Source organism: Oncorhynchus mykiss, unplaced genomic scaffold (assembly GCF_013265735.2).
Source record: "Oncorhynchus mykiss isolate Arlee unplaced genomic scaffold, USDA_OmykA_1.1 un_scaffold_219, whole genome shotgun sequence".
Classification (NCBI taxonomy): domain Eukaryota; kingdom Metazoa; phylum Chordata; class Actinopteri; order Salmoniformes; family Salmonidae; genus Oncorhynchus; species Oncorhynchus mykiss.
Window position 1 is genome coordinate 541,500 of NW_023493688.1, and position 22,500 is coordinate 563,999.

The 22,500-nt window shown below is 46.5% G+C and overlaps 1 protein-coding gene across 1 annotated transcript in view; it reads left to right on the forward strand.

The window, feature by feature from the left end:
• Positions 1–22,500, forward strand: part of LOC110516582 (polycystin-1-like) — a gene marked incomplete at its 3' end in the record, with an annotated part of 111,461 nt that overhangs the window by 66,647 nt on the left and 22,314 nt on the right. Inside the window, 12 exon segments of the mRNA XM_036973055.1 lie at positions 3,113–3,384; positions 3,635–4,104; positions 5,795–6,055; positions 6,725–6,833; positions 7,187–7,318; positions 12,950–13,125; positions 14,088–14,224; positions 16,014–18,625; positions 18,807–19,051; positions 19,550–19,802; positions 20,202–20,432; positions 20,735–20,949. Coding sequence (XP_036828950.1) covers positions 3,113–3,384; positions 3,635–4,104; positions 5,795–6,055; positions 6,725–6,833; positions 7,187–7,318; positions 12,950–13,125; positions 14,088–14,224; positions 16,014–18,625; positions 18,807–19,051; positions 19,550–19,802; positions 20,202–20,432; positions 20,735–20,949 — 5,113 coding nt within the window.

Sequence of the window (22,500 nt, forward strand, 5' to 3'; positions counted from 1 at the left end):
CTAATGATGCTCAGATCACTCACCTAATGATGATCAGATTACTCACTTAATTATGTTCAGATCACTCACCTAATGATGCTCAGATCACTCACCTAATGATGCTCAGATCACTCACCTAATGATGCTCAGATCACTCACCTAATGATGCTCAGATCACTCACCTAATGATGCTCAGATCACTCACCTAATGATGCTCAGATCACTCACCTAATGATGCTCAGATCACTCACCTAATGATGCTCAGATCACTCACCTAATGATGCTCAGATCACTCCCCTAATGATGCTCAGATCACTCACCTAATGATGATCAGATCACTCCCCTAATGATGCTCAGATCACTCACCTAATGATGTTCAGATCACTCACCTAATGATGCTCAGATCACTCCCCTAATGATGCTCAGATCACTCACCTAATGATGCTCAGATCACTCACCTAATGATGCTCAGATCACTCACCTAATGATGCTCAGATCACTCACCTAATGATGCTCAGATCACTCACCTAATGATGCTCAGATCACTCCCCTAATGATGCTCAGATCACTCACCTAATGATGCTCAGATCACTCACCTAATGATGCTCAGATCACTCACCTAATGATGCTCAGATCACTCACCTAATGATGCTCAGATCACTCACCTAATGATGCTCAGATCACTCACCTAATGATGTTCAGATCACTCACCTAATGATGCTCAGATCACTCCCCTAATGATGCTCAGATCACTCACCTAATGATGATCAGATCACTCACCTAATGATGCTCAGATCACTCACCTAATGATGTTCAGATCACTCACCTAATGATGCTCAGATCACTCCCCTAATGATGCTCAGATCACTCACCTAATGATGCTCAGATCACTCACCTAATGATGCTCAGATCACTCACCTAATGATGCTCAGATCACTCACCTAATGATGCTCAGATCACTCACCTAATGATGCTCAGATCACTCCCCTAATGATGCTCAGATCACTCACCAGTGATGCTCAGATCACTCACCTAATGATGCTCAGATCACTCACCTAATGATGCTCAGATCACTCATCTAATGATGCTCAGATCACTCACCTAATGATGCTCAGATCACTCCCCTAATGATGCTCAGATCACTCACCAGTGATGCTCAGATCACTCACCTAATGATGCTCAGATCACTCATCTAATGATGCTCAGATCACTCATCTAATGATGCTCAGATCACTCACCTAATGATGCTCAGATCACTCCCCTAATGATGCTCAGATCACTCATCTAATGATGCTCAGATCACTCCCCTAATGATGCTCAGATCACTCACCTAATGATGCTCAGATCACTCACCTAATGATGCTCAGATCACTCACCTAATGGTGCTCAGATCACTCCCCTAATGGTGCTCAGATCACTCCCCTAATGATGCTCAGATCGCTCACCAGTGATGTCCGATGTGTTTGTGCCAAAAGCCTCTCTCTCTCTTTACTATGTAAAACAATATTTAGAAGTAGATCAAGTATTTTTCCAGCCTGCAGCAGACAGAGTCTTCTGTTTTCTGCAGGAGACATTTGCTTTCCAACCTGTTTCCCTGCGATTTGTTTTAGAAATATTGTGAAAGGCCTGTTTTGTCTGCATGCTGTCGTTCACTGACAGACGTACAGCACATCCCTGACTGTAGGCCTTGTTATTGGGCTACACACAATCCACAGCCAGGCAGTTTTTCAAAAGAAACTATTGATCCTCTGTGTCTAAATGATAGACCTTCTCATGGTGTAGTAGGACAAACTGGATCATTTCATTTCTTTCTGAACAGACAGCCTTGATTCTGTAACTAAATAAGTGATGAAATGCAACGCTGGACAGACGGGAGTTGCAGGTTCATGTCTATCAGAACAGAGAGAGGGAGAGAGAACACAGAAAGTGAATCTCATTGTAGTTCTGTGAGAGATACAGGCTTGCTACTCACACAGCCATGGCCACGTGTTGGTCTCAAACAGGGTGCGATGTTGCAGGGCAGGATAATTAACGAAGAGGCAATTCAGATTAACTTTTTAACAGATAATTAACGAAGAGGCAATTCAGATTAATTTTTTAACAGGATATTTAACGAAGAGGCAATTCAGATTAACTTTTTAACAGGATATTTAATTCAGATTAACTTGGAACGCTTTTTTAGTCATTTTTACTTTGCAAAATGTGAAAATTATTTTTCATGCCACGAGAGGTTCATGATCCAGCCAGATAGGTTCTGGAACAAAACAGTCCAAAACGTAGAGGTGCCGGATCCTGTTCTGGATCAAATTAAGCACTGGATGTTTCTGTCATGATGTTTCTGTCATGATGATTCTGTCATGATGATGTTTCTGTCATGATGTTTCTGTCATGATGATGTTTCTGTCATGATGATGTTTCTGTCATGATGTTTCTGTCATGATGATTCTGTCATGATGATTCTGTCATGATGATGTTTCTGTCATGATGTTTCTGTCATGATGTTTCTGTCATAATGATGTTTCTGTCATGATGATGTTTCTGTCATGATGTTTCTGTCATGATGATGTTTCTGTCATGATGTTTCTGTCATGATGATGTTTCTGTCATGATGATGTTTCTGTCATGATGTTTCTGTCATGATGATGTTTCTGTCATGATGTTTCTGTCATGATGTTTCTGTCATGATGTTTCTGTCATGATGATGTTTCTGTCATGATGTTTCTGTCATGATGATGTTTCTGTCATGATGATGTTTCTGTCATGATGATTCTGTCATGATGTTTCTGTCATGATGATGTTTCTGTCATGATGATGTTTCTGTCATGATGTTTCTGTCATGATAATGTTTCTGTCATGATGATGTTTCTTGTCATGATGATGTTTCTGTCATGATGATGTTTCTGTCATGATAATGTTTCTGTCATGATGATGTTTCTGTCATGATGTTTCTGTCATGATAATGTTTCTGTCATGATGATGTTTCTTGTCATGATGATGTTTCTGTCATGATGATGTTTCTGTCATGATGATGTTTCTTGTCATGATGATGTTTCTGTCATGATGTTTCTGTCATGATGATGTTTCTGTCATGATGATGTTTCTGTCATGACGACCCCGACTCTCCTCCCTCCAGGATGCGGTGGTCTCCTATGTCATCCTGTGGCTCTGTGTGTCTCCATGGAGCCCAGCACCTCCACCCCTTTACCATCCACGTCCTGCCCTCCTTCCCAGCAGTGGTGCCCCTTCCTGGGCCGCTGCCTGCCCCTAGCCAGCCCCTGCCACCCTGGATCCTGTGCCAACTGTACCCAGGCAGACACTCTGCCACCCGGGGCGCTGCGTCCCAGCTACAGCCTGGTGGATGAGGTGGTGGTTACACTGCCTGCTGGACCTGTTACACACATACTGGTGAGTGGATGGACAGACACACACACACACACACACACACACACACACACACACACACCGTCACACACACACACGCACGCACACACACACACACACACACACACACACACACACACACACACACACACACACACACACACACACACACAATGATGAAAGAACAAAACACCTACAGTGATACACACAACTACACACAACAAAGACAACTAGTACTTTTAAAACAAATTCTCCTCCTCTCCTTCCCCCTCAGGTGAGGGAGTGTGTCGAGGACCTGCTGGTCTCCCCCGGCGACATCATCGGCCTGCAGCACGACGCCGGCCCCGCCTCCCTGCTCCGCTGCGACCCTTCACCCCAGTCGCCGTGGCGACAGCCAATCCTGGCCCTCAACCAATCTGACTGGCTGTGGGCCAACTCCAACCAATCAGAAGGTTCCGTGGACCTGGACCAGAGCGTTGAAATAACCCTGGAGGATGTTCGAGGAGGAGTCTGGGCTGCGGACGTGGTCTGCCCGATCAGGGTGCTCTACGTTGGGCATAGTGAGACCCAGCTACAGGGGTCTCAGCTCTCCTCCGGCCTCCCCCAGCCGGGGCTCTATAGCCTGGAGGTGACCTCCGACGACCCTGCCTTCCCTGTCATGGCGTCATGTCCCATCCGCGTGGTCCCTCCCCTGGGCCTCACCGTCCTCCACCCCCCCTCTCAGAACGGAACCTACTACTTCAGGTAATGTGTTGTGTTGTGTTGTGTTGTGTTGTGTTGTGTTGTGTTGCGTTGCGTTGTGTTGTGTTGTGTTGCGTTGCGTTGTGTTGTGTTGCGTTGTATTGTGTTGTGTTGTGTTGCGTTGTATTGTGTTGTGTTGTGTTGCGTTGTATTGTGTTGTGTTGTGTTGCGTTGTATTGTGTTGTGTTGTGTTGCGTTGTATTGTGTTTTGCGTTGCGTTGCGTTGCGTTGTGTTGTGTTGTGTTGCGTTGTGTTGTGTTGCGTTGTATTGTGTTGTGTTGTGTTGTGTTGTGTTGCGTTGCATTGTGTTGTGTTGTGTTGTGTTGTGTTGTGTTGTGTTGCGTTGTATTGTGTTGTGTTGTGTTGTGTTGCGTTGTGTTGCGTTGCGTTGCGTTGTGTTGCGTTGCGTTGCGTTGCGTTGCGTTGTGTTGCGTTGTGTTGTGTTGTGTTGTGTTGTGTTGTGTTGTGTTGTGTTGCGTTGTGTTGTGTTGTGTTGCGTTGCGTTGTGTTGCGTTGCGTTGCGTTGTGTTGTGTTGTGTTGCGTTGTGTTGTGTTGTATTGTGTTGTGTTGTGTTGTGTTGTATTGTGTTGTGTTGTGTTGCGTTGTGTTGTATTGTGTTGTGTTGTGTTGCGTTGCGTTGTGTTGTGTTGCGTTGTGTTGTGTTGTATTGTGTTGTGTTGTGTTGTGTTGTATTGTGTTGTGTTGTGTTGCGTTGCGTTGTATTGTGTTGCGTTGCGTTGCGTTGTGTTGTGTTGTGTTGCGTTGTGTTGTGTTGTATTGTGTTGTGTTGTGTTGCGTTGTGTTGTATTGTGTTGTGTTGTGTTGCGTTGTGTTGTGTTGCGTTGTATTGTGTTGTGTTGTGTTGTGTTGTATTGTGTTGTGTTGCGTTGTATTGTGTTTTGTTGTATTGTGTTGTGTTGCGTTGTATTGTGTTTTGTTGTGTTGCGTTGTGTTGTATTGTGTTGTGTTGTGTTGCGTTGTGTTGTGTTGCGTTGTATTGTGTTGTGTTGTGTTGTGTTGTATTGTGTTGTGTTGCGTTGTGTTGTGTTGCGTTGTATTGTGTTGTGTTGCGTTGTATTGTGTTTTGTTGTATTGTGTTGTGTTGTGTTGTATTGTGTTGTGTTGTGTTGCGTTGTGTTGTATTGTGTTGTGTTGTGTTGCGTTGTGTTGTGTTGCGTTGTATTGTGTTGTGTTGTGTTGTGTTGTATTGTGTTGTGTTGCGTTGTGTTGTGTTGCGTTGTATTGTGTTGTGTTGCGTTGTATTGTGTTTTGTTGTGTTGTGTTGTGTTGCGTTGTGTTGTGTTGCGTTGTATTGTGTTGTGTTGCGTTGTATTGTGTTGTGTTGCGTTGCGTTGTATTGTGTTGTGTTGTGTTGCGTTGCGTTGCGTTGTGTTGTGTTGTGTTGTGTTGTGTTGTGTTGCGTTGCGTTGTGTTGCGTTGTGTTGTGTTGTGTTGTGTTGTGTTGCGTTGCGTTGTGTTGCATTGTGTTGTGTTGTGTTGTGTTGTGTTGCGTTGTGTTGCGTTGTGTTGCGTTGCGTTGTGTTGTATTGGATTCATAAATGACTATTAATATTCTGCCTTGTATATTCTGTTTATTGTAAGATATTATCAGTACCCTTTCACCTGGTCAAGTTCCTGGTTCCTGTGAAATAATGTACTTGGCAAATACAAATGATTGTGATTGTGATCCAGGCCCAACCAGACGGTGGTTCTGCTCCGGGTCCACTCCCAATACGGAGCCAAAGTCCACTGGCAGGGAAGCAACCAGAGTGTCCTCTTCCAGGACCACTGCCCCCCTGACTTCCTGCCCACTGTGGGGGAGTGTAGAGGGGCAGGCAGGGCAGGAGAACCAGGGAGAGGCGGGGGGAACCAGAGCCACAGTCTGTTTGCGGTGATAGATCTGGGGCTCGGGGAGGAGAGGGGGCCGGTGGTGGTGAATCTGTCAGCACACAGGTCAGATATCTCTATGATTCTATACGTCCCTACACTGACAAAAGGGTGCGTTCTAGAACATGAAAGGGATCTTCGGCTGTCCCAATAGGAGAACCCTTTGGTTCCATGTTCCACAAAGGGTTCTACATGGAACCCAAAATGGTTCTACCCTGGAAACAAAAAGGGTTCTACCTGGAACCAAAAAGGGTTCTGCTATGGGGACAGCATCGAACCCTTCTGGAACCCTTTTCTCCAAGAGTGTATCTACATACAGTATATCTACATACAGTATATCTACATACAGTATATCTACATACAGTATATCTACATACAGTATATCTACATACAGTATATCTACACACAGTATATCACATACAGTATATCTACATACAGTATATCTATATACAGTATATCCCATACAGTATATCTACACACAGTATATCTACATACAGTATATCTATATACAGTATATCCCATACAGTATATCTACATACATTATATCACATACAGTATATCACATACAGTATATCTACATACAGTATATCTACACACAGTATATCTACACACAGTATATCAACATACATACATCTTCAAGTCTCAATGTTGCTCATCGTGTGTGTGTGTGTGTGTGTGTGTGTGTGTGTGTGTGTGTGTGTGTGTGTGTGTGTGTGTGTGTGTGTGTGTCCACAGCGAGGTGACGGAGGCCAGACTCAGCCTGTTGGTCGGGGTGGAGGAACCTCTGAGAGGTCTGGTGGTCCAGCCTCATCCCAGACACAGAGTCCTCATGGAATCAGTCGTGGTGAGTTCAATGTGTGTGTTGGGGGTGTGTTGGGTGTGTTTGTGTTAGGGGAGTGTGTGTGTTGTGGTGTGTGTGTTATCTCCTCTCTGTGTGTGTGTTATCTCCTCTCTGTGTGTGTTTTATCTCCTCTGTGTGTGTGTGTGATCTCCTCTGTGTGTGTGTGATCTCCTCTCTGTGTGTGTGTGATCTCCTCTCTGTGTGTGTGTTATCTCCTCTGTGTGTGTGTTATCTCCTCTGTGTGTGTGTTATCTCCTCTCTGTGTGTGTGTTATCTCCTCTGTGTGTGTGTGTTATCTCCTCGGTGTGTGTGTTATCTCCTCTGTGTGTGTGTTATCTCCTCTCTGTGTGTTCCAGAGCTATACTGCTGCTGTAGAGGGAGGTTCCAGCCCAACCTTTAAATGGACAGTGGATGATAAGCCCTACTTCACCTACTACAACACCGTGCTGAACATCATATACCAGAACCCAGCTGTCTACAAACTATCGGTGAGACACACACACACACACACACACACACACACACACTCATATACACACACACACACACACACACACACTCATACACACACATACACACAATAAAACATAGATGACACTGATATGGGCCCCTGCCTTGGTTGATGCTGGTTTGGTGTTGGTTAAAGCTAGGTGGTAAAGCAAAGCTAGGTGGTAAAGCTAAGCTAGGTGGTAAAGCTAAGCTAGGTGGTAAAGCTAAGCTAGGTGGTAAAGCTAAGCTAGGTGGTAAAGCTAAGCTAGGTGGTAAAGCTAAGCTAGGTAGTAAAGCTAAGCTAGGTGGTAAAGCTAAGCTAGGTGGTAAAGCTAAGCTAGGTGGTAAAGCTAAGCTAGGTGGTAAAGCTAAGCTAAGCTAGGTGGTAAAGCTAAGCTAAGCTAGGTGGTAAAGCTAAGCTAGGTGGTAAAGCTATGCTAGTGTCCAGCTACTTTGATCTTTGATATCCATGTACTGTTGCTTTTGGAGGACACTCCCCACCAACTCATCCACCACTTCTGTGCAACACCAGCATACAAATACAAAGAGTTCAAATCCTACATCTGTAGTTATGGGACATCTCTACCTCAGAAATGTGATGGGAAATCTGGCCTTCATAACAGAGTCATAACAGAGTTATAACAGAGTTATAACAGAGTCATAACAGAGTCATAACAGAGTCATAACAGAGTTATAACAGAGTCATAACAGAGTCATAACAGAGTCATAACAGAGTCAACAGAGTCATAACAGAGTCATACCAGAGTTATAACAGAGTTATAACAGAGTCATAACAGAGTCATAACAGAGTCATAACAGAGTATACAGAGTCATAACAGAGTCATAACAGAGTCATACCAGAGTATACAGAGTCATAACAGAGTCATAACAGAGTCATAACAGAGTCATACCAGAGTATACAGAGTCATAACAGAGTCATAACAGAGTCATAACAGAGTCATAACAGAGTTATAACAGAGTCATAACAGAGTCATAACAGAGTCATACCAGAGTATACAGAGTCATAACAGAGTCATAACAGAGTCATAACAGAGTTATAACAGAGTCAACAGAGTCAACAGAGTCATAACAGAGTCATAACAGAGTCATACCAGAGTATACAGAGTCATAACAGAGTCAACAGAGTCATAACAGAGTCATAACAGAGTCACAACAGAGTCACAACAGAGTCACAACAGAGTCACAACAGAGTCATAACAGAGTCATAACAGAGTTATAACAGAGTCAACAAATTCATAACAGAGTCATAACAGAGTCATAACAGAGTCACAAAAGAGTCACAACAGAGTCATAACAGAGTCTGGGACAGTAGATGAAGACTGGTTAGAACTCTGTATAGGGACAGTAGAGGAAGACTGGTTAGAACTCTGTATAGGGACTGGGACAGTAGAGGAAGACTGGTTAGAACTCTGTATAGGGACAGTAGATGAATACTGGTTAGAACTCTGTATAGGGACTGGGACAGTAGATGAAGACTGGTTAGAACTCTGTATAGGGACTGGGACAGTAGAGGGAGACTGGTTAGAACTCTGTATAGGGACAGTAGATGAACACTGGTTAGAACTCTGTATAGGGACTGGGACAGTAGAGGAAGACTGGTTAGAACTTTGTATAGGGACAGTAGATGAAGGCTGGTTAGAACTCTGTATAGGGACAGTAGATGAAGACTGGTTAGAACTATGTATAGGGACAGTAGATAAAGACTGGTTAGAACTCTGTATAGGGACAGTAGATGAAGACTGGTTAGAACTCTGTATAGGGACAGTAGAGGAAGACTGGTTAGAACTATGTATAGGGACAGTAGAGGAAGACTGGTTAGAACTCTGTATAGGGACTGGGACAGTAGATGAAGGCTGGTTAGAACTCTGTATAGGGACTGGGACAGTAGATGAAGACTGGTTAGAACTCTGTATAGGGACAGTAGATGAAGACTGGTTAGAACTCTGTATAGGGACAGTAGATGAAGACTGGTTAGAACTCTGTATAGGGACAGTAGATGAAGACTGGTTAGAACTCTGTATAGGGACTGGGACAGTAGATGAAGGCTGGTTAGAACTCTGTATAGGGACAGGGACAGTAGATGAAGACTGGTTAGAACTCTGTATAGGGACTGGGACAGTAGAGGAAGACTGGTAGAACTCTGTATAGGGACTGGGACAGTAGAGGAAGACTGGTAGAACTCTGTATAGGGACTGGGACAGTAGAGGAAGACTGGTAGAACTCTGTATAGGGACAGTAGATGAAGACTGGTTAGAACTCTGTATAGGGACAGTAGATGAAGGCTGGTTAGAACTCTGTATAGGGACTGGGACAGTAGAGGTAGACTGGTTAGAACTCTGTATAGGGACAGTAGATGAAGACTGGTTAGAACTCTGTATAGGGACAGTAGATGAAGACTGGTAGAACTATGTATAGGGACAGTAGATGAAGACTGGTTAGAACTATGTATAGGGACTGGGACAGTAGATTAAGACTGGTTAGAACTCTGTATAGGGACAGTAGATGAAGACTGGTTAGAACTATGTATAGGGACTGGGACAGTAGATGAAGACTGGTTAGAACTCTGTATAGGTACAGTAGATGAAGACTGGTTAGAACTCTGTATAGGGACAGTAGAGGAAGACTGGTAGAACTCTGTATAGGGACAGTAGATGAAGACTGGTTAGAACTCTGTATAGGGACAGTAGATGAAGACTGGTTAGAACTCTGTATAGGGACAGTAGATGAAGACTGGTTAGAACTCTGTATAGGGACAGTAGATGAAGACTGGTTAGAACTCTGTATAGGGACTGTAGAGGAAGACTGGTTAGAACTCTGTATAGGGACAGTAGATGAAGACTGGTTAGAACTCTGTATAGGGACAGTAGATGAAGACTGGTTAGAACTCTGTATAGGGACTGGGACAGTAGAGGTAGACTGGTTAGAACTCTGTATAGGGACAGTAGATGAAGACTGGTTAGAACTCTGTATAGGGACAGTAGATGAAGACTGGTTAGAACTCTGTATAGGGACAGTAGATGAAGACTGGTTAGAACTCTGTATAGGGACAGTAGATGAAGACTGGTTAGAACTCTGTATAGGGACAGTAGATGAAGACTGGTTAGAACTCTGTATAGGGACTGGGACAGTAGAGGAAGACTGGTAGAACTCTGTATAGGGACAGTAGATGAAGACTGGTTAGAACTATGTATAGGGACTGGGACAGTAGATGAAGACTGGTTAGAACTCTGTATAGGGACTGGGACAGTAGAGGAAGACTGGTTAGAACTATGTATAGGGACAGTAGATGAAGACTGGTTAGAACTCTGTATAGGGACAGTAGAGGAAGACTGGTAGAACTCTGTATAGGGACTGGGACAGTAGAGGAAGACTGGTAGAACTCTGTATAGGGACTGGGACAGTAGAGGAAGACTGGTAGAACTCTGTATAGGGACTGGGACAGTAGAGGAAGACTGGTAGAACTCTGTATAGAGACTGGGACAGTAAAGGAAGACTGGTAGAACTCTGTATAGGGACTGGGACAGTAGATGAAGACTGGTTAGAACTCTGTATAGGGACTGGGACAGTAGAGGAAGACTGGTAGAACTATGTATAGGGACAGTAGATGAAGACTGGTAGAACTCTGTATAGGGACAGTAGATGAAGACTGGTTAGAACTCTGTATAGGGACAGTAGAGGAAGACTGGTAGAACTCTGTATAGGGACTGGGACAGTAGAGGAAGACTGGTAGAACTCTGTATAGGGACTGGGACAGTAGATGAAGACTGGTTAGAACTCTGTATAGGGACTGGGACAGTAGATGAAGACTGGTTAGAACTCTGTATAGGGACAGTAGATGAAGACTGGTTAGAACTCTGTATAGGGACAGTAGAGGAAGACTGGTAGAACTCTGTATATGGACTGGGACAGTAGAGGAAGACTGGTAGAACTCTGTATAGGGACTGGGACAGTAGAGGAAGACTGGTAGAACTCTGTATAGGGACAGTAGAGGAAGACTGGTAGAACTCTGTATAGGGACTGGGACAGTAGAGGAAGACTGGTAGAACTCTGTATAGGGACTGGGACAGTAGATGAAGACTGGTTAGAACTCTGTATAGGGACTGGGACAGTAGATGAAGACTGGTTAGAACTCTGTATAGGGACAGTAGATGAAGACTGGTTAGAACTCTGTATAGGGACAGTAGAGGAAGACTGGTAGAACTCTGTATATGGACTGGGACAGTAGAGGAAGACTGGTAGAACTCTGTATAGGGACTGGGACAGTAGAGGAAGACTGGTAGAACTCTGTATAGGGACTGGGACAGTAGAGGAAGACTGGTAGAACTCTGTATAGGGACTGGGACAGTACAGGAAGACTGGTAGAACTCTGTATAGGGACTGGGACAGTAGATGAAGACTGGTTAGAACTCTGTATAGGGACTGGGACAGTAGAGGAAGAGTGGTAGAACTCTGTATAGGGACTAGGACAGTAGATGAAGACTGGTTAGAACTCTGTATAGGGACAGTAGATGAAGACTGGTAGAACTTTGTATAGGGACAGTAGATGAAGACTGGTTAGAACTCTGTATAGGGACAGTAGAGGAAGACTGGTAGAACTCTGTATAGGGACAGTAGAGGAAGACTGGTTAGAACTCTGTATAGGGACAGTAGATGAAGACTGGTTAGAACTCTGTATAGGGACAGTAGATGAAGACTGGTTAGAACTCTGTATAGGGACAGTAGATGAAGACTGGTTAGAACTCTGTATAGGGACTGGGACAGTAGATGAAGACTGGTTAGAACTCTGTATAGGGACTGTAGAGGAAGACTGGTTAGAACTCTGTATAGGGACTGGGACAGTAGAGGAAGACTGGTAGAACTCTGTATAGGGACTGGGACAGTAGAGGAAGACTGGTAGAACTCTGTATAGGGACTGGGACAGTAGAGGAAGACTGGTAGAACTCTGTATAGGGACTGGGACAGTAGAGGAAGACTGGTAGAACTCTGTATAGGGACTGGGACAGTAGAGGAAGACTGGTAGAACTCTGTATAGGGACTGGGACAGTAGATGAAGACTGGTTAGAACTCTGTATAGGGACTGGGACAGTAGAGGAATATATACTGTGATCAACACACTAGTATGAGTTTGACCTTTAGAAACCCCCAGTAGTGCCTTTAGTATCTTGATGTGTGTAACATAGGACCTTGTGAAAGCTGTCCCTCATAAAGGACAATAAACACAATCAATCCATCAATTAATCAACGGATAAGGGGGAGCTCTCACCCTCATGTTCACCAGCCATATGGAACAGACACCCGCTGGGATTAGGTAGAAACAGAGAGAGATATGTGGAGAGTTGGGCCAACTTTTAGAATGTTCTAGACATTCCGTTACATAGCATTGTTTAAATATTTCCCATGTAATATTAATGGGGAGTTAAGATGGCTGCCGTAGAATGTTGTAGACATTCCGTTACATAGCATTGTTTAAATATTCCCCATGTAATGTTAATGGGGAGTTAAGATGGCTGCCGTAGAATGTTGATGTGTAAATACATCACAATGCAGAAACCTCAATATCGAAGTAGCTATCAACCAATCAATCAACCAATCAATTTCCTATCCTACAGGTGACGGCGATGAACCATGTGAGCAACCTGACGGACCACTTCAACGTGACGGTCGACCGTATGAACCCCATGGTCAACCTCACGGTCACCGGCGTGCCTGGCGTGGTCACGCAGGGCTCGGACCAGTTCCTGACCACCTCCGTGGTCCTGGATGTGTCCGTGGACGCCACCTTCCGGTAGGTTGTAGTGTGTGAGAGGCACGCGTACACACACACACACATACACACACGCACGCACGCACACACACACACACACACACACACACACACACACACACACACACACACACACACACACACACGCAGCACGCACACCAACATATCATAAACACAGACCAAACCAAGCTCATGCTTAGACTGTCTCCTAAACATGTCGACATCTCTCTGAGACTGTCTCCTAAACATGTCTACATCTCTCTGAGACAGTCTCCTAAACATCTCTCTGAGACTGAGACTGTCTCCTAAACATGTGTACATCTCTCTGAGACTGAGACTGTCTCCTAAACATGTCTACATTTCTCTTTCTGTCTCTCCTTTCCACACACACACACACACACACACAGTCTTTGTGTGTGGTAATTGCAGCCTTCTATGTGGGACAGGGTTTTGATTTACAGTCTTGTGGTTAGAGCAGATTGCTGACAGGAATGTTCCCCTCCGATTCCCTCCCTCCTTCCCTCTGTCTCTCTTCCCTCAGTCTCTCTTCACTCTCTCTCTCCTTCCCTCCCTCCTTCCCTCAGTCTCTCTTCCCTCTCTCTCTCTCCTTCCCTCCCTCCTTCCCTCAGTCTCTCTTCCCTCTCTCTCTCCTTCCCTCCCTCCTTCCCTCAGTCTCTCTTCCCTCTCTCTCTCTCCTTCCCTCCCTTCTTCCCTCAGTCTCTCTTCCCTCAGTCTCTCTTCCCTCTCTCCTTCCCTCTCTCCTTCCCTCCCTCCTTCCCTCAGTCTCTCTTCACTCTCTTGTTCATCTCAGTGAGCGATCCAGTTTCCACTCCTCTCTCTCCAAACCCTCCACTGCTTCTCAGACACTAGTGTGTGTGTGTGTGTGCGTGTGTGTGTGTGTGTGTGTGTGTGTATGTGTGTGCGTGTGCGTGTGTGTGTCTGTGATTGATTGTCTTGACACCATCGTGCCCTGTCCCCCCCAGGTGGTCGTTTGGAGACGGAGGTTACCAGGAATATGACTTTAAACCTCCCTACAACACCTCCCTGTACCCTCCCCTACCAGACTCCCCTACACAGGTGCTCCTGCCCAACAAAGTCAAGTACAAGTACCAACAGCCAGGTCTGTTAATCCACCTCTATACTGGTTTATAGTATTCATGCTATATTTACAGTATATTATTTAAAAACAGATGCTTTCACAGAAATCCCGGTTAGTAGATTACCGAATTCAGGAGGGAATAAGCAGGACATCTAGAATCCTCCAACCTGCATTTCTGGAAAACCTGGGAATTTTGGGAATGTTACCAATATTTATCAACCCTACCTGGGAGTGTCACTGGGAATGTTACCGAGATTTATCAACCCTATCTGGGAGTGTCACTGGGAATGTTACCGAGATTTATCAACCCTATCTGGGAGTGTTACTGGGAATGTTACTGAGATTTATCAACCCTACCTGGGAGTGTTACTGGGAATGTTACCGAGATTTATCAACCCTACCTGGGAGTGTCACTGGGAATGTTACCGAGATTTATCAACCCTATCTGGGAGTGTCACTGGGAATGTTACCGAGATTTATCAACCCTATCTGGGAGTGTCACTGGGAATGTTACCGAGATTTATCAACCCTATCTGGGAGTGTTACTGGGAATGTTACTGAGATTTATCAACCCTACCTGGGAGTGTCACTGGGAATGTTACCGAGATTTATCAACCCTATCTGGGAGTGTCACTGGGAATGTTACCGAGATTTATCATCCCTATCTGGGAGTGTCACTGGGAATGTTACCGAGATTTATCAACCCTATCTGGGAGTGTCACTGGGAATGTTACTGAGATTTATCAACCCTATCTGGGAGTGTCACTGGGAATGTTACTGAGATTTATCAACCCTATCTGGGAGTGTCACTGGGAATATTACTGAGATTTATCAACCCTATCTGGGAGTGTCACTGGGAATGTTACCGAGATTTATCAACCCTATCTGGGAGTGTCACTGGGAATGTTACTGAGATTGATCAACCCTATCTGGGAGTGTCACTGGGAATGTTACTGAGATTTATCAACCCTATCTGGGAGTGTCACTGGGAATGTTACTGAGATTTATCAACCCTATCTGGGAGTGTTACTGGGAATGTTACTGAGATTTATCAACTCTATCTGGGAGTGTCACTGGGAATGTTACTGAGATTTATCAACCCTATCTGGGAGTGTCACTGGGAATGTTACAGAGATTTATCAACCCTATCTGGGAGTGTCACTGGGAATGTTACAGAGATTTATCAACCCTATCTGGGAGTGTCACTGGGAATGTTACTGAGATTTATCAACCCTACCTGGGAGTGTCACTGGGAATGTTAGTGAGATTTATCAACCCTACCTGGGAGTGTCACTGGGAATGTTACTGAGATTTATCAACCCTATCTGGGAGTGTCACTGGGAATGTTACCGAGATTTATCAACCCTACCTGGGAGTGTCACTGGGAATGTTAGTGAGATTTATCAACCCTACCTGGGAGTGTCACTGGGAATGTTACTGAGATTTATCAACCCTATCTGGGAGTGTCACTGGGAATGTTACTGAGATTTATCAACCCTACCTGGGAGTGTTACTGGGAATGTTACTGAGATTTATCAACCCTATCTGGGAGTGTCACTGGGAATGTTAGTGAGATTTATCAACCCTACCTGGGAGTGTCACTGGGAATGTTAGTGAGATTTATCAACCCTACCTGGGAGTGTCACTGGGAATGTTAGTGAGATTTATCAACCCTATCTGGGAGTGTCACTGGGAATGTTACTGAGATTTATCAACCTTATCTGGGAGTGTCACTGGGAATGTCTTGTTACATTTTGGAAAAGAGGACAATGCTTTTCTCTTTGCCCCTCCCCTTCCTGTGTCTCTGTAGGAGTCTACACCGTCCTGGTGTCTGTGTCTAACCATTACGAGAACAGAACCCAGCGCATCGACATGCACGTATACAGTGTCCTTACCCACGTCGACATAGAAACAGAGCCCCGCCTCCTCCAGGCCGGCCAACCAGCAGCTTTTGAGGCTCACGCCTTGCCCTCGGCCTATGGCATCGTCTATACGTGGGATTTTGCTGATGGCTCCCCCTCCAGAGAGGGGCCTCAACGTCGCGTCAACCACACCTACGGGGTCGGCCACAGTGGCGTCCATAATGTGTGTGTGTCCGTGAATAATACCATCAGCTGGACGAAGGCCTGCGCTGAGATGTTGGTGTACGAGGAGATTAAAGGTTTAACGGCGACCTCCTCCGCCCCGACCGAGCTCAACACCCCGACGACGGTCTCTGCACACCTGGAGGCAGGTAACAACGTCACCTGGAGCTTCGACATGGGCGACGAGTTCCTGGTGACGACGGCGGGTTCCGAGGTTCCGCACACCTACGTGAAAGACGGGAACTACACGGTAAACGTGACGGCGCGGAATGCGGTGAGCGCCCGCTGGACCCTGGTACCTGTCCAGGTGTTCGTGCTGCAGGTGGTGAGGCTGGAGCCGGCGGGCTGTGTCCGGGAGCTGACACAGGTCGACTTCCAGGCCTTCGTTTCGGGGAATGCCTCTTCTCACCTGTATGAGTGGAGCTTCGGGGACGGGACCCCAAACCAGACACACCTGGGCAGCCCCAGGATCAGCCACTCCTACGGGGGCAGCGGGGACTACCACCTCTCCCTGCTGCTGTCCAGCGGCGTCAACAAGGCCAACTTCTTTGCGTGGGTTTGTGTCCAGCCGGCGGTGTCCAACGTGACCCTGACCCCAGAGAAGTGCAACTTCAGACTGGGGGAGGAAAGCCGGTTCAGGGCCAGCGCCCTGCCAGACTTCGACTACACCTACCTATGGGATTTTGGGGTGATTGAGGACTCTACACCTGTCCAGGGCCATTCGGACATGGTGTTCACCTATAAAAACCCTGGTCAGTACTTGGTGACGGTCACTGTGTCCAACAACATCTCCTGCAGTAACGACAGCGTCCTGATTCAGATCCAGCGGCCGGTAGGACTGGTCCTGATCCAACATAACGGGACTAGATCCAATAACCTGACTCTGAGGGAGGTGTACCTCTTCACCACCTCTTCGCTGGCGCCTGCCAGCCTCTACACCTGGGATTTCGGCGACGGAACGCCCCTCACCCCCGGCCCGAACGCGACACACGCCTACAACGTCTCTGGAGTCTTCAATGTCACGCTGACGGCGGCGAACCCGGTGAGCAGCAACCACACCCAGGTTGCCGTGGCGGTCCTGGCACCCATCCGCGGCCTGGTGGTCAACGCTGATCGGGTCAACGTCCCCATAAATGCCACAGTCAACTTCAAGGCTCACCTGGAGGAAGGCGATGGCGTGCGGTTTTCGTGGAACCTGTGTGACGGCTGCACGCCCAGGCTCCAAGAATGGAAGACTCATTACACCTTCCGGTCGGTGGGGACGTACAACGTCATCGTCACGGCAGAGAGCGACGTGGGCTCAGCCCAGGCCAGCGTATACATCTATGTGCTGCGGGAGCTGGAGGGGCTGCAGATCCAGCCTGAGGAGGAGATGGGGGGCGAGGGGGGGTGCTGCTACGCTACGAACCGTGTGCTCCACCTCCAGGCCGCGCTGAGGGAAGGGACCAACATGTCCTTCAGCTGGAACCTCCTCAGGGAGTTGGCGCCAGTCAGCACTGCGCTCAACCTCAGCGGGAAGACCATCCCGGTCAACTTCTCCACCCCTGGTCCCTGTGACGTCTTCCTGCGGGCCACCAACCTCCTTGGAACGCTTGCGGTGAACAGAACAATCCAGTTCCTCGATCCGGTTGGAGAGCTGTACCTGGAGACCAGCGTCAACCCTGTGGCGGTCAACTCCTCCACTAACCTGACGGTGTTGGCCAGTAAAGGCTCGGACCTGCAGTACCGGTGGTCGGCTGATGAGGGCGCTCTAGGCTGGAATGAGCCCTCTGTGGTTCATCGGTTCACTGTTCCAGGAATGAAGGTCGTTACTGTGGAAGTGTCCAATGAGGTCAGCGCCGATACGGTGTCCAAGTTCATTGACGTCCAGGAAGTGGTAACAGGAGTTACGTTCTCTGCGACTAACGTCACGGAGCAGAACTTTGTGGCCACCGGCGTCAATGTCTCCCTCCACGGAGAATTAAGGACCGGCACCAACGTATCTTGGACCTGGCTGTTGCTGGGCAGAACAGAAATGGGACGGAGGGTGTCCCACGTTTTCCAGGATCCAGGGCCGTTCACCGTTATGCTAAACGCTACCAACGACGTTAGCGGCGAGGCGTTTTCCAGAGAGTTGACGGTACAGGATAAGATTCAGGGGTTGGAGCTGAGGGCCAGTAAGAGGATCGCGGCGGTCGGGGAGAGGGTGGAGTTTACCATCGCCAAGGCGTCAGGGACGAACGTGAGCTTCATCCTCAGCATCAGCGGAGACTCGACCCTTTTCGGCCTCAACCAGACCTACGTTCACCAGTTCAGCCGGGTCGACACCTACATGGTAAACCTGACCGCACACAACCAGGTGAGATACAGGAGTTCCAGGAGAGAATGCTGCGCATCGTGTTTAGAGGACCTTTTTATATGACTATTTATTTTTATGAAGCATTTTAATATCGTTGTAGTTGATACATATGTGATGATAGTTGATGTTTGTTGTGTTTTTTTCTTTGTCTTGTTTTACCGTAACCTCATCATTTCCCCAGGTGAGTTCTGAGCGGCGCCACCTGCAGGTGGAGGTGATGGAGCCAGTGAGCACGCTGAGTATCCTGGACTGCTGTGACGCCGCCATGCCTGTGGGCGTCAAGAAGACCTTGGTAGCCGACATCCTGACAGGAAACCCGGTGACCTTCCTGTGGACCTTTGACCTTAACCACCTCCCCCTTCCCCACATCGGGAAGGAGGTGACCTACATCCCCGACCAGGCCGGGTCACTCACCATCTACCTGAGGTAAGGTATCAACTGAGTACGGGGCTAGAGACGCAGGGGGATCAGTTCCCGCTGGGGCCGCCAAGACCAAAATGTAGGCTACTAAAATTCTGTACTGTAAGTCTGTTGTAAATGAGGCCGTGTCGTTCACCCTCTCGTTGAGGTGACGTACCAACTGAATATGGGGCTCACAACACAAAGGTTGTGGGTTCTGCCAGAACCACCAATACTCTCTGTTGAAGTACCAACTTCCTTTGCAACGCCAAAATTTCCCAGGTTTTTACAGACACCCTGGTTGGGAGGATCCAGCGTTTCCTGCTGATTCTCTTCTGATTTCGGGAATCTTCTAACCGGGATTTTTGGAAATCCTGGTAATTTGGTGAAAGTTACTGTAATTTTGAGCACTGCCAAGGTTGTTGGTTCGATTCCCAGTGGGGCCACCAATATGAAAATCTGCTCTGTTACATGTTGCTTTAGTATTTTCTATCTGCTAAATTCTATCTTTCTTAATGCATCCAGGGCATTCAACTTGCTCAACGGCCAGAACATCACCAAGCACATCCAGGTGCAGAACGTTCTGACGGAGGCCCGGGTGGAGGCCCGGCCCAGAGACACCTTCATCAACAAGACGGTGATGCTGATGGCGGGCGTCACGCCTCAATCCACACCCGTTACCTTCCTCTGGGACTTTAGGGACGGCTCTGCGCCCCTGCTCTCCGCCACCTCCTCTGTTGAACATGTGTACGCGTTCCCAGGTCAATACCTGGTCCAGGTACACTAGGTTTATATTATTTAGTATCATCAACATGTTTATTTTCATGTGTTTCTTGATTTTGTGTGAATGACAGCAAACCCAATTTCCCTTTTCTAGGGACTTCCTATCAGTACAACTATAATAAACATTATGTCTGCTGGACAATACAGTTTCATTACACAAAGCTACACTTACAATTTTCTTACACTGTTTTCCAACACGGAGATAGTTGTCATTCTTCCTCCCACCACTAGGGAATTTGCAGCAACCTAAATAAGGTTGTACTTGTACTGTGATAAACATTATTTTACACACAGTAACAGTTTTGATTACTGTAAACCAACCCCCGACCCCATTTTATAACAAACACAAATCTAATAAACGCAGATTGACCGTAATTCTCCTCCCCACCACTAGGTGAACTGTAGTAACTTGGTGAGCTGGGTGGTAGCCAGGGTGGAGGTGACCATCAGGGTGTTGGAGTGTGAGGAGCCAGAGGTTCAGGTAGTCCAGGCTCCTAGGCTAGCCATCTGGCGCTACCAGCCCACCCTGGTGGAGGCTAGCGTGGACCTGAAGGCTTGTATCCGCTACGGAGCCCAGTACCTCTGGGAGATCTTCTCCACCCCGCACTGCAACTACGACCATTCGGTACCGCTTCTTAAATCAATATGTTGTTCTGTATTGTGTTGATTATCCACCGTCTATAATACAATCTCTAACCATTGACCCTTCGCTAAGCCCCGCCCCTTGGTTACTGTTGCAACCTCGGGGGGGGGGGGGGGGGGGGGGGGGGGGGGGGGGGGGGGGGGGGGGGAGTTCTGGGCGGGGCTTTGTGAAGGGTCACTTGTTCACCTCAGCAGTCAGCTTTTCAAGATGGAGCCCCTTTCAGTACAGAGCAACAAACTGTGGTGATGAATGCGTTGTGGCTCTATTCACCCTCCGGCCTCCAGGTGGCAGCACCTCTGGCCTCTAAGATCCCTCTCCCGGGGGAAGTAGACGTGCGACGGCTGCAGCTCTCGCTGCCCAAGATGGCTCTGCGTTCGGGGAACTACTCGCTAGTGTTCTCCCTGTCCTACCAGGGGGTTCCCCTGAGGAAGGCTGCCTGTCTACAGCTAACCGTCATGGCCGCCCGCCTGGTTCCTATCATAGAGGGAGGCACCTACAGGTAAGAGGGGAAGATAAAAGAACACAATAAAATCACTGATTGCAGGCCAAGCTAAAAATAAGATCTATAAGATCATAATAAGATCATTGGCACACGACACGGACTACAAGGAGTGGAATGTTAGCACTTAAAGGAGGAGTTCAGTATTTGTAAACTCTGTTAGATGGTTCCTCAACCTGAAAGTAGGTTATGGGCCAGGAGAAACTGTGATCCATAGCCCATTGTAGTCTACTTTCAGGGTGAGGAGAAACTGTAATCCATAGCCCATTGTAGTCTACTTTCAGGGTGAGGAGAAACTGTGATCCATAGCCCATTGTAGTCTACTTTCTTAATCCATAGCCCATTGTAGTCTACTTTCTTAATCCATAGCCCATTGTAGTCTACTTTCTTAATCCATAGCCCATTGTAGTCTACTTTCTTAATCCATAGCCCATTGTAGTCTACTTTCTTAATCCATAGCCCATTGTAGTCTACTTTCTTAATCCATAGCCCATTGTAGTCTACTTTCTTAATCCATAGCCCATTGTAGTCTACTTTCTTAATCCATAGCCCATTGTAGTCTACTTTCTTAATCCATAGTCCATTGTAGTCTACTTTCTTAATCCATAGCCCATTGTAGTCTACTTTCTTAATCCATAGCCCATTGTAGTCTACTTTCTTAATCCATAGCCCATTGTAGTCTACTTTCTTAATCCATAGCCCGTTGTAGTCTACTTTCTTAATCCATAGCCCATTGTAGTCTACTTTCTTAATCCATAGCCCATTGTAGTCTACTTTCTTAATCCATAGCCCATTGTAGTCTACTTTCTTAATCCATAGCCCATTGTAGTCTACTTTCTTAATCCATAGCCCATTGTAGTCTACTTTCTTAATCCATAGCCCATTGTAGTCTACTTTCTTAATCCATAGCCCATTGTAGTCTACTTTCTTAATCCATAGCCCATTGTAGTCTACTTTCTTAATCCATAGCCCATTGTAGTCTACTTTCTTAATCCATAGCCCATTGTAGTCTACTTTCTTAATCCATAGCCCGTTGTAGTCTACTTTCTTAATCCATAGCCCATTGTAGTCTACTTTCTTAATCCATAGCCCATTGTAGTCTACTTTCTTAATCCATAGCCCATTGTAGTCTACTTTCTTAATCCATAGCCCATTGTAGTCTACTTTCTTAATCCATAGCCCATTGTAGTCTACTTTCTTAATCCATAGCCCATTGTAGTCTACTTTCTTAATCCATAGCCCATTGTAGTTTACTTTCTTAATCCATAGCCCATTGTAGTCTACTTTCTTAATCCATAGCCCATTGTAGTCTACTTTCTTAATCCATAGCCCATTGTAGTCTACTTTCTTAATCCATAGCCCATTGTAGTCTACTTTCTTAATCCATAGCCCATTGTAGTCTACTTTCTTAATCCATAGCCCATTGTAGTCTACTTTCTTAATCCATAGCCCATTGTAGTCTACTTTCTTAATCCATAGTCCATTGTAGTCTACTTTCTTAATCCATAGCCCATTGTAGTCTACTTTCTTAATCCATAGCCCATTGTAGTC